General features: G+C 45.9%; 1 protein-coding gene and 1 long non-coding RNA gene across 4 annotated transcripts; one reads left to right on the top strand and one right to left on the bottom strand.

Moving 5' to 3' along the window:
* Positions 1 to 823: 823 nt before the first annotated feature.
* LOC126495973 (uncharacterized) lies at positions 824 to 5,949 on the bottom strand. Its single transcript, XR_007590259.1, has 3 exons — positions 5,876 to 5,949; positions 1,167 to 1,231; positions 824 to 919 (listed from the first exon to the last, which is right to left on the bottom strand). It is a non-coding gene; the product is annotated as an uncharacterized lncRNA (long non-coding RNA).
* A 134-nt stretch (positions 5,950 to 6,083) lies between these two features.
* On the top strand, positions 6,084 to 12,271 carry LOC126495974 (protein EOLA1-like). 3 transcript variants are annotated; one of them, XM_050133571.1, is made up of 4 exons: positions 6,084 to 6,268; positions 9,273 to 9,327; positions 10,652 to 10,924; positions 11,710 to 12,271. In XM_050133571.1, the coding sequence occupies exons 3-4, from the start codon at positions 10,672 to 10,674 to the stop codon at positions 11,967 to 11,969; spliced, it is 513 nt and encodes a 170-aa protein (XP_049989528.1). In that variant the 5' UTR covers positions 6,084 to 6,268; positions 9,273 to 9,327; positions 10,652 to 10,671; the 3' UTR covers positions 11,970 to 12,271. The 3 variants fall into 3 exon arrangements, with proteins under 3 accessions (XP_049989528.1, XP_049989525.1, XP_049989527.1); XM_050133568.1 differs by lacking the exon at positions 9,273 to 9,327 and having other exon boundaries at positions 6,087 to 6,268; XM_050133570.1 differs by lacking the exons at positions 6,084 to 6,268; positions 9,273 to 9,327 and adding an exon at positions 6,376 to 6,723.
* The last annotated feature ends 3,569 nt before the right edge of the window (positions 12,272 to 15,840 follow it).

Here is a 15,840-nt window from a genome sequence, read left to right as displayed (position 1 = left end):
TGAACAAATGATGTCATTAAATTCAAAGTGAGATGATCCATTTCCTGTGAATTTGTTTACTGGCCTTTTTAGTGCACCAACCTCTGAGTCATATAAACAAGCAAGCAGGACCACACAGTCACAGGCCATTGGAAGCCCTCCCTCCAGCATAATATGTGGGTCATGTGTGAATTTCACGATTTAAGTATTAGAAGAAAATGAATGATAGCTGAAGAGAGTCTTAGAAGCAAGGGAATGAATGCCTCAAACATAAAGCTCATACAACAGTTTAGCTACTTTCACGTGGCTCTGATAAAATACCATGGCCAAAAGAAGCTAAAGGAGGAAAGACTATTGTGGCACATGGTTCTAGAGAAATAGACTCCACATGGCAGGGAAGGCATGGAATGGTGGCAGGAGCAAAGAAGCGGCTTGATCACATTTCATTTCCACACAGAAAGCAGGGAGAATGAAGCAGAAGTGTGATGAGGCTATAAACCATCCAATTTCACCCCAAGTTACACGCTTCCTCCAGCAAGGCTTGATGTCCTAAAGGTTCCGCAACCTTCCCAAAGAGCACCACCGAGGACCAACTGTTCAAATATATGTGCCTAAGGAGGACATTTGTAATTCAAAACTCAACAAGCCAGTTTAAAGTAACTCAGAAGATCCAAGGTATGCTTCTCCAGCCTGTTGCAGGCACCACAGCTCTCCAGTGAAGCAAAAGCAGCCTGCCACATCTTGCAGAGTCACAGGGATGCCACTTTTTCCCATCCACATGTAGTATGTGAGAAAACAAAGCCTACCCAAGAGAGTGGAAGTAGCCTGTCCATGTCTTACTTACTGGGCTTACTGGGGTAGGGCTTCTTCTTGTCCATATGAAATGTCAAAACCAGCAGTGAATGTAGGACTCAGGGTAGTACCATATGATCTCATTTGCCTAGATGAGGAAGAAAGAAGGTGGTGGAGGGGAATCTGGGGAACAGGCCCTCACAGGATCAGGAAGAGAGGGGACACAACAGCAATGGCTAGAGAGAGAAAAAAAAATCCAATCACCACATAGGCCCCCAGAAGGCCAGAGCTTCTCCAGCACGTGTGGTGTCTAAGCGCTAAGTGTGTGAGAGAAGAAAGACAAGTCCTTCTCCAGGAGTCAGTGCCTGAGCACCTCCTTCAGGGGAAACACTCACCAGCCCTGGAAGGCTCCTTCAGGGGAAAAACTCACCAGCCCAGGGAGGCTGCAGGCTCCAGGGACCTGGAATGGGATATTCATTGATATGCAAATATCTTTACAAGCACTTAGTTAATTCTAAGTCAAAAGTAGCCCTTAAACAGAGACAAAGGACCTGAGATTTCTGTCGGTGCTCCAATGTGGGTCTCTGTCTCTGTCTCCTTACATCGCCTGATGAAGATTAATATTCAGGAGGATGCCTATCTGTTTTTCTTTGGGTTCTCCTTATTTAGCTTCTCTAGGATCACTAATTATAGGCTCAATGTCCTTTGTTTATGGCTAGAAACCAAATATGAGTGAGTACATCCCATGTTCCTCTTTTTGGGTCTGGCTTACCTCACTCAGTATAGTGTTTTCTATTTCCAAATCAGGAGCAGAAGGAGAGAGAGCACGAGCAAAGAACTCAGGACCGCGAGGGGTGCACCCACACACTGAGACAATGGGGATGTTCTATTGGGAACTCACCAAGGCCAGCTGGACTGGATCTGAAAAAGCCTGGGATAAAACCGGACATAGTGGACAATGAGGACTACTGAGAACTCAAGAACAATGGCAATGGGTTTTTGATCCTACTGCACGAACTGGCTTTGTGGGAGCCTAGGCAGTTTGGAAGCTCACCTTACTAGACCTGGAAGGAGGTGGGTGGTCCTTGGACTTCCCACAGGGCAGGGAAACTTGATTGCTCTTTGGGCTAATGAGGGAGGGGGACTTGATTGGGGGTGGGGGTGGGAAATGGGAGGCGGTGGCAGGGAAGAGACAAAGGATCCCTGGGGAGGAAGAGTTAAGGTACTGAAATAGATACTCACAGGAAGAACACAGAGAAAGTGGCCCCCTATCATCCCAATCAAACAAGAGAAGTAACTGCAGGGGAGAAATGTGCCAAAGATGTTCCCCAGATGAGGAAGCTGGACTGAGTAAGGAATATTTGAAGGGATGATAGACTCAGGGAACCTAGGACTCGGGACAAAAACAAACCCTCTCAGGTGGAGGGCACCTTCATCCTGTATTTCTGAGTCAAATAAGTAAAGGAGGTATGGTGGCAGCGTTTTTTGAGGTGCAAAAGGGTTAAGACAAAGGAGTTATGGGCTAGGATAGTGGTTTTCAACCTGTGGGTTACATTATGATTCATAGCAGTAGCAAAATTACAGTTATGAAATAGCAATGAAAATAATGTCGTGGTTGGGGTCACCACAACATGAGAAGGCCCATCAAAAGGTTGCACTAATATTAGAAAGGCTGAGAAGCACCGGGAGAGGAGCACGGGAGTTGTTATGGAGCAGCATTTCCCTACCAACTGGGCAAGGGCCATATAATGTTGGTGGGTAGATGAATTCAGGCTGATGTTCCAAGGATGATCCCAGAGTGCTGGCTGAGTGCCCACCAGGATGCTATGAGAGCAGTAGTCAGGAAGGCAGGCTCTAAGGACAAGGTGGTCTGAGAGGAGTGGTAGGAAAGCTCATTCCAGGACTGGTAGCTGTCTTAGGGTTTCTATTGCAGTGAAGAGACACCATGACTATGGCAACTCATAACTGAAAAACATTTCATTGTGGTAGCTTACATTCTCAAAGGTTCAGTCCATTATCATGATGAGACAGAGCAGCACGCTGGCAGACATGGTACTGGAGCTGAGAGTCCATGCATTTTGACTCAGAGGCAACGGAAGTGTTCTAAAGTACTGGGCATGGGTTTGAGTTTGAGGCATGTGTGAGACCTCAAAATTCATCTCCCACAGTGATACACATCCTCCAACAAGTCCATACCAATTCTAACAAAGCCACACCTCCATTCCCTATGAGTTTGTGGGGGCCAATTATATTCAAGCTACCACAGTTATGAATTGTTAAGTCAAATGAAAGTAAAGACCTGGTAAGGTGATTCTTCCAAGGCCTTGTGGATACTGCAGTAGAAAACTAACCTTGTACTTTCATTCCAGGGAACAGGTCAGGCTTCTGCTGTTCAGTCTGGCCCCAAGGAAACTGTGCTATAGTGTGTACCCCACTCAACATACTCACTACAACATACTCCTGGGGGAGCTATATGAATCAGGATAAGGAGCCCTTCTACAGTTCTTCACTAGGAAACACCTACTTTAAGAATTTGGCTCCTCGGACAAATTCCAGCTCTTTGACACAGCAGGTATGGGGGAAGGGGGCAGTCCACATTCAGGGTGCCCTGGCTCATGATTAGAAACTGTTCCAAGCATGTGCTCAGGTGTCAGAAGGAAGCCAGCTGCCATCCAAGGAGGAAGAAGTCCACCAGGAGAGGCCAACCCAGAAGGGAATCTTGACAAGTGGTCTTTAATGCCCTGACATGCTGTGCAGATTCTCTCCCCTTTACCTTGGAGAATGCAGGAACTCTTTCTCTCTCTGAGAGAACAGCTACAGTCTTGGGTGGCTTCCATGAGTCTAACACAAGAAACATAGGGATCCTTGAAAAATGCTACCAGAGCTGAGAGACAAAAGTGCCTAAATCTGGGGCATTCGATGAAAAGTTGGGACTTGAAGGCCTGGGGCATCTAAGACAGAATTGAGATAGGTATTGCAGAGTATGAACACTGAGAAGTCCTAAGAAGTTGACCTAGTGAAGTCTACTGGGTCAGAGACAAGGAAGTGCACAGCATGGCCCTGGTCCACACTAGAGAATATGGATGAAGAGAGCTAGGATTGATATCTTGTGCTGGGACCCCAAAACAAGAAGACCTCAAAGAGTGATGGGGTTAGGAGAAGTTGTAGCGTTGTAATGTAGAAGGTTGGATGTGGAGGATGGTTGGAGAGGAGCTCTCCAGAACAGTCTCATCCAGAGGCTCAGGAGAGAGTCAAGCAGCAGATAAAAACTGTCCTCAAGAAGGAGCCCTAAGAACCTGAAAGAGGACATGTTTCCTTAAGGTGCTTCAGAGGTAAGAACCTAGAGCTTGGCTGCCAAGTCCACACTTGAAATAAGCCTTAATAAGATCAGGGCCATTGGCAGTTTTGGACAGTGTACCTGGAGAAAAGAATGCTGACTTCAGGAATTCAGCCATGCCCTGTAACACTCAGCCGAAGGCCACGGAAGTCCCAGACAAAAATTCCTGGCCTTTTTACAGCACCCATGCCTTCAATGGTGCGCCCCTGGAAAGCACCCTCAGGATATGGTTAGGTCCCTAAGTTACCCCTTCCTTGTCATTTTGCCTTACTTAAGGATCTGCCTCACAATCTCTGAGGTCTCCTTCCAGTTACACCTAGCCACTCCCAAGCCTCTTTGACTGTACCTACCATGCTCCTCCAAAGCCTCACCAGCATCTATCCAGCAACACACACATCACTGCTCCTATTTCTACCTCAGCTCTCACAACCTGCTCTGCTCCTCTTCCCGCAGCCCCACTCCAAATGCCTTACCTGGTAACCCACAGGTCTGTCCTGAACTTCTTCCTGCCCCACAGTACTCAACCACTAACAGCCTTACCTTGTTCTCCCAGAAGCCCCTCTACCTGTACTACACCACCCACTGGCCCACCCTGCTTCTCCTTCATCTCTGCCCCTGGCTATCCTCAACCCCTTCTGCCCTGTTTCTCCATTAGCGCCAGCCTACATCACGTTAGAAGCCGAAGCTCTCTCCCTACTTCCTACATCACTGCTCCCAGGTACTCACCCGCAGAGGTCAGCAGTCACAGCACAGCCTTCAGCACCCGTCCCAACTCCACTAAACAGCAGCCAAAGCTCCACATCATACTTCGCCACTCGCAGCACTGCCCTGGTTCTCCCAAGGACTTGCCCACCTAGGCCAGCACTCACTACCTTTCCAATTACTCTCACTTCAGCATGCACTGCTCTGCCCTCCACTCACTGCATCATACTGTATCAATATCCAAAGCTCCAGCACCATTGGGTATGGCACCACTGAGAACCAAGCCTGTTACTGTTGAGACATACACTTACAGCTGTACCCAGCACTCCTACTTCAGCATACAGTCTAGCTTTTCTCCATCTAGCGGCCCTCTGCCATAGTCACTTAGTAGTCAAAGGTCTCCCTCCCCCTCCGTAAATTAATAACTACAGCCTCTTCCTGGTACTCTGTAGACCCTGCATGCCTAGGGCAACACTTGCAACACCACCCAGCACTCCTACCTCAGCATGCACAGCACTGCCCACCGCTCCAACCTCAGCATCCAGAGCCCCGCCCACCCCCGGGCATCAAACATGCGCAGTACCACCCACCACTACTAACCCAGAATGCATGCCCCACATGCCACTTCTATATCACCACAAACGCCCCCCTTCTCTTTCAGAGTTTCTAGGCCTTTATTATGTCAATGTCCAAAACCTTGTTCCTGCTTCGTACCAATCCCCAAACCGCCTCCAACCTCTGCCTCAGCAAACACAGCCCCACCCACCACTCCTAATTCAGCAAGCACAGCCATTCCCTCCTCCTCCCCTCCTGTAGCCCTCCATCTCACTTGCCAGGATCCAAAGCTCAGCTCCGTCAACCTATCTCACCGCTCACTGGCTGGTACTTTGAGGTCCTGCCCACCTTGCTAAATATTCACAGTCTGGCTACCACTGCCATTTCAATACGCACAGCCCTTCCCTTCTCCTTTAGCAGATCTGGGCCAAATTAAATCGGGATCCAGTAACCCGGAAGCCTCACCCAAGCAGAACAGTACTCACAATCCCGCCCAACTCGGATCACTACCTGGCCCAGACTACAAGCATTGGCAAATCCGTCTGTTCCCAAGGGATTCTTTGGAGTAGAAACTCCCATTCCCAACTCCTACCTGGTACTCACAGCCCAGCCCAGCCCCGCCCAGCCCAGCCCCGCCCCGCCCCGCCCCGCCCCGCCCCGCTCCAGACCAATGCCTAACCTCAGAACTCACAGCTCTTCCCTGGACTCATTCCAAGCCCCTCCTCAACAAGCCTCTCCCGTCACAGTTCCCACCCTGCACCAGGGCACACTGTTCCTACTTCCGAATGTCTCTGCAGACCCATCTGACTAAATATCCGGTTCCTTTTCTCACTTCTTTCCTTTCTCAGCCGCCTACTACAGACCCTGACCCAGCTTTATCTGCCAGATTGCTTTAAGAAACCGGTAAGTCCTACAACATATCCTAGCATTCAGCGTGTCTTACTGCTCAATTACGTAAGCCCGTGCCCTCCTATCCTTGATGCATGAATGGTATCTGTAGTTCTAATTGGCTGCGAAAGTTTAAGCACGTTGAAGGACGTGGTGTGCGTGCTTTCGCAAGATTATGTGCACAGGATGTGGATTTGTCTCTGCGAGCGTTCCTCTGTTTAAAGCAGTTAGAGTTAAAAAGTCCCAGAACACTGGACGGCACCAGCCAAATGTTTTCCTTCCTTTCAAGCCAATGTTAGCCACCCAAGCTTAGGAGCCTTTGGTACTGGAGGCCTCCGGGAACGCTGAAAGGCGGAAGACTGCTGTAAACTCGAGTCTGCTGAATGCTAAGCAGTAACACTGAAGAGACCCACAGCAAAGGACAAGTAACCTCTGAGTCAGTCTGTGAGCTTTCCCCATCCCTACTGAAGGTACCCCAGGCTCTGGCTAACCCCACTGTGTGACTTGTTACCCATGCAGGGCCATCCCACAAGGCTGGTCTAGCTCGAAGCTGGTTGGTCTCTGCCTGATCCATCTTGGCAGCATCTCACTGTCTCTCCGAAGTGTGGATGCAGGCGGATGAACACCATGCTACTCCACAGGCCCGGGACCCTCCTTACTTTTAGACTGAAAACACTGGTATTCGGTGTACCAGAACATTTCCATGCAACCACATTCTGTGTGGCATTATTTTTCTCCTGTTAGATCGTGCGTGCTTGGATCAATAATGGGAACCACTTGCAGAATTAACTTTCTACATCAGGTGGTCCTTGTTCCAGCCAGAAAGGGACTTTGAACCAATCTTTGAGTGAGAAGCATGTGTCAGCTTGCTTCTCACTCAAAGAATTAGGTCAGCTCTAATTCTTATCTCTAAAACTTGCTGCCAGTAGCCAATATAACTATCTTTTACTTGCTGTTTTCTCTTTATCTGCCTTCTGCTTGTGCAAGTGGAGAAGCAAAGACAATGGAAAGCAGGCAACTCCTTCATCTTCAGAGGAGGCTTGTCTGCATTGCCTTGAAGAAGGGCACTCGGCTGGTTTTGCTGCAGGGCAGTGAATGAAGTGGGGAAAGAGGAAATGTCTGGGGTGGGCAGCCAGATTACAAGGGACCCTGAGGGGCCTACTGAAGTGGGTGGAGTCTGGGCTGGGTGGGACAGAAGCCCTTGGCAGGTTTCAGCCAAAGAATGAGGTGATGTGCTGACCCCAGTACCAAGGTACTAAGTGCAGTGTGGATAGTAGAGGGCAGCAGGCAAGGTTCACAGCTCAGAACCTCCAAAAACTAGTGCTTGGAGAGGCAGTGGATGGTGGGGGCCTGATAGGATGGTGGCTGTGAAGATAAGGGAAGATGTTGAGGGAAGCATTCATAGGCAAGTACTGCTGTATACCAGGTGGTGGGAGGAGGAAAGAGAAAGCATAGGAGCTACTACTACATCTAGGCAACAAAAATAGGGCAGATTATGACCGCACTTACAAAGGGAAAGCCAGTGGATTTGGGTTCATAGAAGTTGAATTCCCAAGTCCAACAGCCTGGATCAGTCACCTGAGTAAGAAGGTGTGGGCCATGTCATAGGAGCTAGAGCAGGCTAGCGAGCATGGAAAGGGAGCAACCAGGGATGCTGAGGTATTAAGTGTTGTGAAGGCAGAGTTGCCATAGGCCAGTTGTTCTCCCTATAAAACCAGGTTTGTGAAGCATGTTGCGGGATGGAGCACGAAAGGAAGGGAGGTCAGAGACTTATGTGTGCAGCAGTCTTGTGAAATTTTTGCTGTGAGTGCTGTGTAAAGAAGGTAGGATAACATGCTCTTTGGAGGGATACCTTGCTCAGCCTAGATATAGTAGGGAGGGCCTGCATCTTGCCTCAAAGCAATATGCTAGACTTTGTTGACATCCCATGGGAAGCCTTACCCTTTCTGAGGAGTGGATGGGGGTGGAATGGGAGGGAAAGATGGAGGAAGTGGGAGGAGGGAAGGGAGTCAGAACTGGGATTGGTATGTAAAATGAGAAAAGATACTTTTTAAAATAAATTAATTTTAAAATGTGGAAAATATTCATACATTGTCATAGCATGAATCTTATGGAGAAAGATGTGTTTATTATTTTTGTCATGCTTGTTCAATCATAAGTAATAAGAAGATATCCTTTGTTGTTTATAAAATTCTGAATTAGAACAGAACATTAAAATCTAGCAAACAATTTTTAAAGAGGTAGGTTAAACCTGAAGGCATGAGTGCCTCGCAGAAGAGACTTCCTTTGTATGGTAAAAGAGGTGTGCAGACAGTGATGCTGAGCAAGAGCATGCTGGCAGGACAGACGCTCTAGATCCTAGGACCTAGAATGAGTGCCATAGGCTGGTCCTGAGTGACACAGAACTGACTTGGGAAATGTTTTAGTTTCACTTTGTTGCAGTGACAAACACCATGGCCAAAAGCAATATAGGAAAATGTTATACTTTGATTTTCGTTGGCTGTGATAAAATATTGACAAAAAACTTCTGTGTGTGGGGGGTAGCATTATTTGACTTGTATTTCCAAGTCACGGTGCATCATTGAGGGAAGTCAAGACAGGAATGTAGAAGGCAGAGCACTGCTTTCTTGCTTGCTCACAGGCTCATGTTTAAGCTAGCTTTCTTGTACAGCTCAGGGCCACCTGCCTGGGGATTAATAATCTAGACATTCTTCCACAGGCTAATCCGATGTAGAAAGAAAATTACTTTACAGATTGCAGTCTGTCATTGGAGGAAGTCAGGGCAGGAATTTAAGGGAGAAACTTGAAGCCAGACCTGTATACTATTCAGCGTAGTGACCAAGGAGCTCACTCCCAGGCAAGGAACAGAAACCAAGAAGGCATGCTGTTTGATTGCCTGCCTATAGACTCAGGCTTAGCTAGCTTCATATATAGCCCAAGATCACATTCCTTGATGTGCTACTGCCCACAGTAGGCTGGACCCTCCTACAATAATTAATACTTAAAATTCCCCGCACAGATGTCCACACTGGCCAATGTTATCTGGACAGTCCCTCAACTGACTCCCTTCTGAGGTGAGTCTAGGCTACGTCAAGTTGATAGTTAAAACTAAGTAGGACTGTTATTGCTGCCAGCCTTGCCAAGCTGAAATATGATGGGAGAAAGGGATGCCTGGCACACTGCCTTTATCCTGGAAGGGCCATGTCGTGTAACTGAAGGAGGCCCATGAGACTACAGTAATATACTTTAAAAAGGGTCAGAAAGGCCAAAACCAGGATGGAGTGGGGGGGCAATTCATGGGTAGCCAGCAGAGCCGGGATGGAGCCCTGTGCTCAGTGCCCCTGTTTTTGCTGCTGCCATGATATTGAAAATGGTTACCCTTGGCTCTATCCGCAGGAAATGTATTCTTGGCACTTCATGCAAATGGAAACTGGGTGGTATGCTAAGACTGAGCAGAGGTTCTGACCTCATGTCCCTGGCTCTGTCAGCACGACCCTATCAGTTTCTAAGGCACAGTGTGTCTCTCACAAGGGACACACATGACTGCAAGGAACTGGATAGGAGGTGTGCAAAATCAGGTCACTGCCACCCTACGCCATTGCTTTCTCACTCAGCATCTTTGTCTGCTTGGCTATACTAGGGTCTTAATAGTCATACTGACTCTGCTGATTCCTTTGAAGATGCGATTCACTATCCAAAGATTCTGATCACCTAGGAACTAGAACATAGAAAGTGTATGAGGATTGGTACCCTAGTGCCTCGTGTCATCATTTGTTTCTTTAGGTTCCTGTCATGGGGTGCAACAAACTGCTTGAGAAGCATGACACCCACAGGATCCAGGAGGAGACATAGATGAGGCTACTTGAGGTCAAAGGGAACCAAAAGTAAATCTAGTTTCCATTTCAAGGATTGGTGTTCAGTAACTCTGATTGGAACTGGACAGTTCCAGTCCTATATGGCCTATAATGACAGGACCAGGAATCAAAGAGTATTGTACAGTGACATAGAAAGAAAAAGACAAAAGCTTAGACTGTCCCTCTGTGCTAAAAAGCCAGCCTACTCAGATGTGAAGCCTGACTAGGTCAAGATGGCCTTCCCTCCTTTGTGTTTCCCTAGAGCTCAGTGACCTCTGTCAGCACTGATCACGCTATTCTTATGGTACCTTCCTCTAGCTATCCCCATCCTATTCTGTGAGCTCCCCAAGACTACATGGACCATGCATCATCCTAATTGCAACCATTGGCATTGGGCCTGGCATTGAGCAGGGCACCATTAACCTGTAACAGGAAGTATGGCAAGTTCAATGGCATTTCAGGAGACATGGGAAGCCTTTGGGGAAGGTGAGGCCTCATGAACATGAGCCTGGAGAGCTGAGTTGTGATGTGCTTCTGTGTTCAGGCGCAAAGACTCTGAGGAAAATGAAGTTTCCCTGCCTCTCCTTCCGGCAGCCCTATGCTGGTTTAATCTTAAATGGAGTCAAGACTCTTGAGACTCGTTGGCGTCCCTTGTTGAGGAACCATCAGAAATGTACCATCGCCATCCATATTGCTCAGAGGGACTGGGAAGATGATGCCTGGCGGCAGGTGCTGGTAGAGAGGTTGGGAATGACCCTGGCACAGATTCAGACCTTACTACAGGAAGGAGAAAAATATGGCCGAGGTGTGATAGCTGGTAAGTGAGGATGTACCAAATATGAAGTAGACAATTGATACAGGATTCAAAATAATTCAAAACACACTCTGTTTTGCTTTCAGCTAGAGGATATGGGCTAAAGTTTCTAAGCAGCCTCTCTTAAGAGCTGCTGGAGTAACTAGGTTGGTGTACATAGGCCTGGGTTTCACAGACTCACGTGGGTTCCACAGACTCACAGACTCTTGATTCTGGGTGTCAGATCCTGTTTATGTTGTGATCTGAAAGCCTGTTTCAAGTCAGTACCTGTTTGTAGTATTGGATTATTTGAGCATGAATATATGCAAAAGGCATTGCCTATGACAGTTCAGCATAGGCGTTGAAAAAGTGGTGTGCTGTCTAGAGTAAGGCTGCTTTCCTGACTTCTAATGCCTGTCACAAGGACCCTGGGTAAGACAGCAATCAACATCTAATTCAGTCTCCTGGTGACCTAATTAGGAATCTTATTGATGGTAGGCTTCCTGGCTGGGGCTGATGCTCTTTTAGTAGATCAACGCCAGCCTTCACAGTATGCTAGAATCTGACTTTTACGTAAAACAGGAGGTACAGGGGACAAGCCACTCTCCTTTTCCTTGATGCCTGTGGCTGCCTCACCCAGGGTTCCTTAGTTCAATTGGTTTTGTCCCCAGTATTCAACAAGAACAGTTCCTATTTCCTGTCATTTGGTGATGTTATACCCCATCAAATGACACTGTAGTGACCCTGCTCTCATAACCATAACCTTGCTGTATAGAAGAGAATACATCTGTATGTTTCTTTGTTCCCAGGACTTGTTGACATTGGAGAGACTTTGCAGTGTCCAGAAACCTTAGCTGCTGATGAGGTTGTCAAACTGGAAACCCAAGCTGTGCTAACCAATGTGCAGCAGAAGTACCTGACTCCGATTTCAAACCCCAGATGGTTACTAGAGCCCATACCTAGAAAAGGGGGGAAAGATGTATTCCAGGTGGACATCCCAGAGCACCTGATCCCTTTGGGGAAGGGTTGGAGCAGTGAATGCTCTGCAGAACCGTGTCAGGAAAACTAAATAATGGCCCTATCATTAGTCCATCAGAGCATAAACCTCTAAGTATCAGGGGGACTCTAAGCCCCTACTGCCATGCAGGCTACATCCCACTCTGTGCTGTTGCCAGACCCAGACTGCTGTGCCGTCAAGAAAGGGGATAGAAGTGAGGACATCCCTCCTGCGGTGGCTCTGGCAGTGAACCCACAAAGCTTCAAGAACCTTGGCCCTAGGGAAAAGGAAAACTGCCCTGAAATGGCTTTTTGCTGACGTTCACCTTAGTCCTACTGTTTTCTGGAATGCATAAATAAATGTGTTGATGATAAGTGTTTAGTGTCTGGACTCCCTTTGCCCTTTCCCATGTCTTTATTATAGTCAAACCCCATGCAGCATATGAACAACATGCAGGACCATGTCACAAGTCTGGAATCAACACCAATGCACTGAGAAATCTGTGATGAAGAGAAAATCAGCAGTGGCCCATCCTTGCTCTTGTTCTGTGGAGAGTTTCCCTCAGGCAGTAAAGAATGGGTGTCACTCAGCTACTTTTTACCTAGAGAATCCTAAATATTACTCGGGTAGCATGAAGTTTAAGTGTTATGTGGTAGTTTTTATCTTGTAGCAAAATTTTAAGCAAATGCCCTACTTGCTATGTGAACTATGTATCATTGAGTTCCAAGAAATATTAGTTATCCTTTGGCAAACTGACAGCCAGAGTTGGACATCAGAAAATTCATGGTAACATTGACCGGGGTTGGGGACCTGAGAGAACACAGTCTCCTGATTTGAGATACCTAACTAGTGTGAAGTTGCTCTGATATAAGCCATACCTGTTTTGTCTACTATAAAAATGCAGCTGCTTCTCATGAGAAGGCAAGGTGAACCCTAGGGTGAGGAAGACAAGGACACAGAATCTATGCAGATGGTTAGATAGCACATAAATTCTAGGCGCACATTTAGGATTTTAATTTACCACCACAAGATCTGTATTTAGTAAAATCTAAAATTGGTTCATTTCCAGGAAAAAAAAATGCTGATTTTTCTCAGTCCTTTTTGGCCTGCGAGTTCATGGACTTTTTTGGTTATTGAACAGTACACAGATTATACACGTGTTTTCTGAGTAGTCCTCCTTTTCCTCCTCCTCATTATCTCCCTCCCCCTCCACCTCCTTTTCTTCCCCCCTTCTTCCTCCTCCTCCTCTTCTTCCTCATCCTCCTCTTCCTCCCCAGTCGACTCGCTTAAGGATACAGCAGAGAGGGCAGCTTTCAGGATAGAATGGCAAGTGTTGTATAGAGACGTCACATACGCATATCTGAGGTACCCTGAGGAGTACAGTCCTTCCATATTAGGAGTGGCCAAAGGGGAATCTCTATTATTCACAGATGCAGCCTTTTCTGGTGGACCACTTGTCTCCTGAAGTGGACAGTTGTCTGGGGCACTTAAAGGGATGTTGCCCTTTTCACGTGCACAAGATGGCAGAGAGGAAAGGGTCTGTAAGGCTGAACAGTGGAGCTGTTTTACTTTTCTGATCCTAAGACAAGTTTTATTAACTAAAATACAAATGAAATGCCACTACAGGGACCCACCAAGGTCTCTCTTGTGCTGTATCTTACAGTAGGAAGGGACTGTGGCTGCTCCTCTGCTTCTCTGATCTTTCAGGTGTTTACACTGATTTCTGACTCCTGGTTTTATTGATTAGATTAATTAGATTTACACTTTGCCTTCCCCTTGGGATCTAGTCAGTAAAAAATGAACCTGCTGGTTCAGGTCAAACTTGTACGTGAGCAAGGATTCCTGAGTACAGGAGAAAGACATATATATAATCAGCAATATTCATTATATACTATATATAGTATATGATATGATATATAAGTATACATAATATAATCAGTAAAACTCATTATATATTATATGTATATAAATATATTATATATTAACATGCACATACACTCACATCATGGTAGGAAAACTGCCTGAAATAAGAGATGAAGAGTCGGCAGTAAAACATGGGACAGCTAAATTTTAAAGAGCACTTTTCCCCCTCGAGATGCTTTGTTTGCTTTTTCTTTAGTTCTTAGAATGAATTGCTAAAGCACTTCAAAATGTTTTTATTTTCATTCTAAAAATATGCCCTTGTTTCTCTGACAAATTTCCTGTAAATTTAAACACATGTGAACATGTAGGTAAAAAATTTAAAAACCTATGAAGCCCAAATAAGTTTCCTATTAATAGATTTGCACTATGAAATTAGATTTAACAGATCCACAGACTAAAACTGATTTAATTGTAGTTCAACAGCCTCGTATTTCTGCTGAGTCTCTTCCACAATAGACTTGGAGGAAGGGAACAAAAGGAAAAAATAAAAAGTCAAAAAATAGGGATAAAAGGATCCTGAAAACAAAATGTGATGCCAGTGTTTAAATTTCTTTTGTGTCATGATGTTACAGAAAAAAAGAAAAATTTCCTTGTTTGATGATACTGTTATAAAAACCACCAAAAATTGCTCCCACCACTTTGATTGAGCCAAATGCCCCTACTACAGCAGGGTATTTTACAGACAAATGGAGAAAAGACAAAACAAAACAAACAAATAAAAACAACAACAAAATCACAGCAGCTGCAAGGAGCTGGAGGCCATGCTGGTCAGTGGTTGCATTAACTCTGGAAGGTTAGCTAAACCACTAGAAATTGAGGAAGCTTGTGTGTATGTGTTTTTTAAAGATAGCCAGAAGAGTGATGGTGGCTGAGAAGACTGGAGCCCCAGGCTGCTTTCGCAAGACACAGCAGCCCAAGCCTCACTCCTGGATCCACCTACTAGCCTCTCAAAAGAACTACAGGCCTGCGGAGCCACAGCCTTGGTGCAGAGTAGGTGGGGCAAAAGTGCCCGAGTGCCACAGGCAGGCACTAACTCAGACAACTTCATGACAGAAGTTGTAAAACATTTCTCACCTTCCAGTCCTTTTTCTGTTCTCACTCCTGCTCTCCACTCAATCTCTACGCATCAATCAGGTCTTACCAGTTCCAACTTCTAATTCTAAACACTCATTTGGATGCAAATAATGTGAACGAACTCCCTCTCAATCAAAACAGAGCTGCTTCTGTCAAAATGCCCTGGGATGTTTAAGCCCAAAAGCAAGTCTAGAATATGGAGTTTGGTCCTCCCATTTCAGATTTAACATGCCTTTTCTCCAAATGTTCTTTAAAGCCCTCTCCTGGGTCAAACCATCAGGTTGGCCCTCTGGCTCTGTGACAGGAAAAAAGGAGAACAGAACATCCTAAAAGATAAATACAAAAATAAAGGCTAAAATTGAGCTGGTAAAATTTCCTTAGAGACTTAAAAATTATCATTTCCCTCTCTTCTCCAGCCACCATAAACTGCCTATGACCCCAGCTTTTCACTTAAAAAGATATTTATGCTTTATTTTAATATTTTATTTTAATTTTGATAGTTTTTACATGATACATAACATTCACATATCCACTTATTGTTAAACTAGCTTACATTTGCACATAAAATTTTGAGAGAGAGAGAGAGAGAGAGAGAGAGAGAGAGAGAGAGAGAGAGAGAGAGAGGAGAATCAAAGTTTCAGATTCTTAGAAGTTTGGAGTGAACAGATCTGCTGCAGGTGGGTGGGGTCACTGCAAGCTGGGAGAGCTAACAGGCAGCAGTGGTAATGCGGTCACCCAAAGCAAAGATGGTGGTGAGGTCATCTGTTCTGCCCTCTTTGCCCTTAGTCAAGATGGCAGGAGTTACATGATCACCTATAGCAAAGACAGTGGTGTTTGTTATAAAAAAAGAAATTTTGTTATCCTAAAAACAAGCCAATGTTGCTTTTACGTGGTTTTACAGAAATAAATAAAAGAACATAAAAAGTACACTGTACTATAAGTTTTA

This window comes from Alexandromys fortis, unplaced genomic scaffold (genome assembly GCF_014885135.2).
Source record: "Alexandromys fortis isolate MF-2015 unplaced genomic scaffold, M_Fortis_MF-2015_v1.1 scaffold_711, whole genome shotgun sequence".
Classification (NCBI taxonomy): domain Eukaryota; kingdom Metazoa; phylum Chordata; class Mammalia; order Rodentia; family Cricetidae; genus Alexandromys; species Alexandromys fortis.
This window is presented reverse-complemented; position numbering and strand designations above follow the sequence as displayed.

What these genes read in the sequence shown, in the direction of transcription:
- LOC126495974 (XM_050133571.1), top strand. Translation starts at nt 10,672, where the DNA reads ATGAAGTTTCCCTGCCTCTCCTTCCGGCAGCCCTATGCTGGTTTAATC. An exon ending in TGGCCGAGGTGTGATAGCTG is followed by an intron (nt 10,925 to 11,709) that starts GTAAGTGAGGAT and finishes CTTTGTTCCCAG; the next exon opens with GACTTGTTGACATTGGAGAG.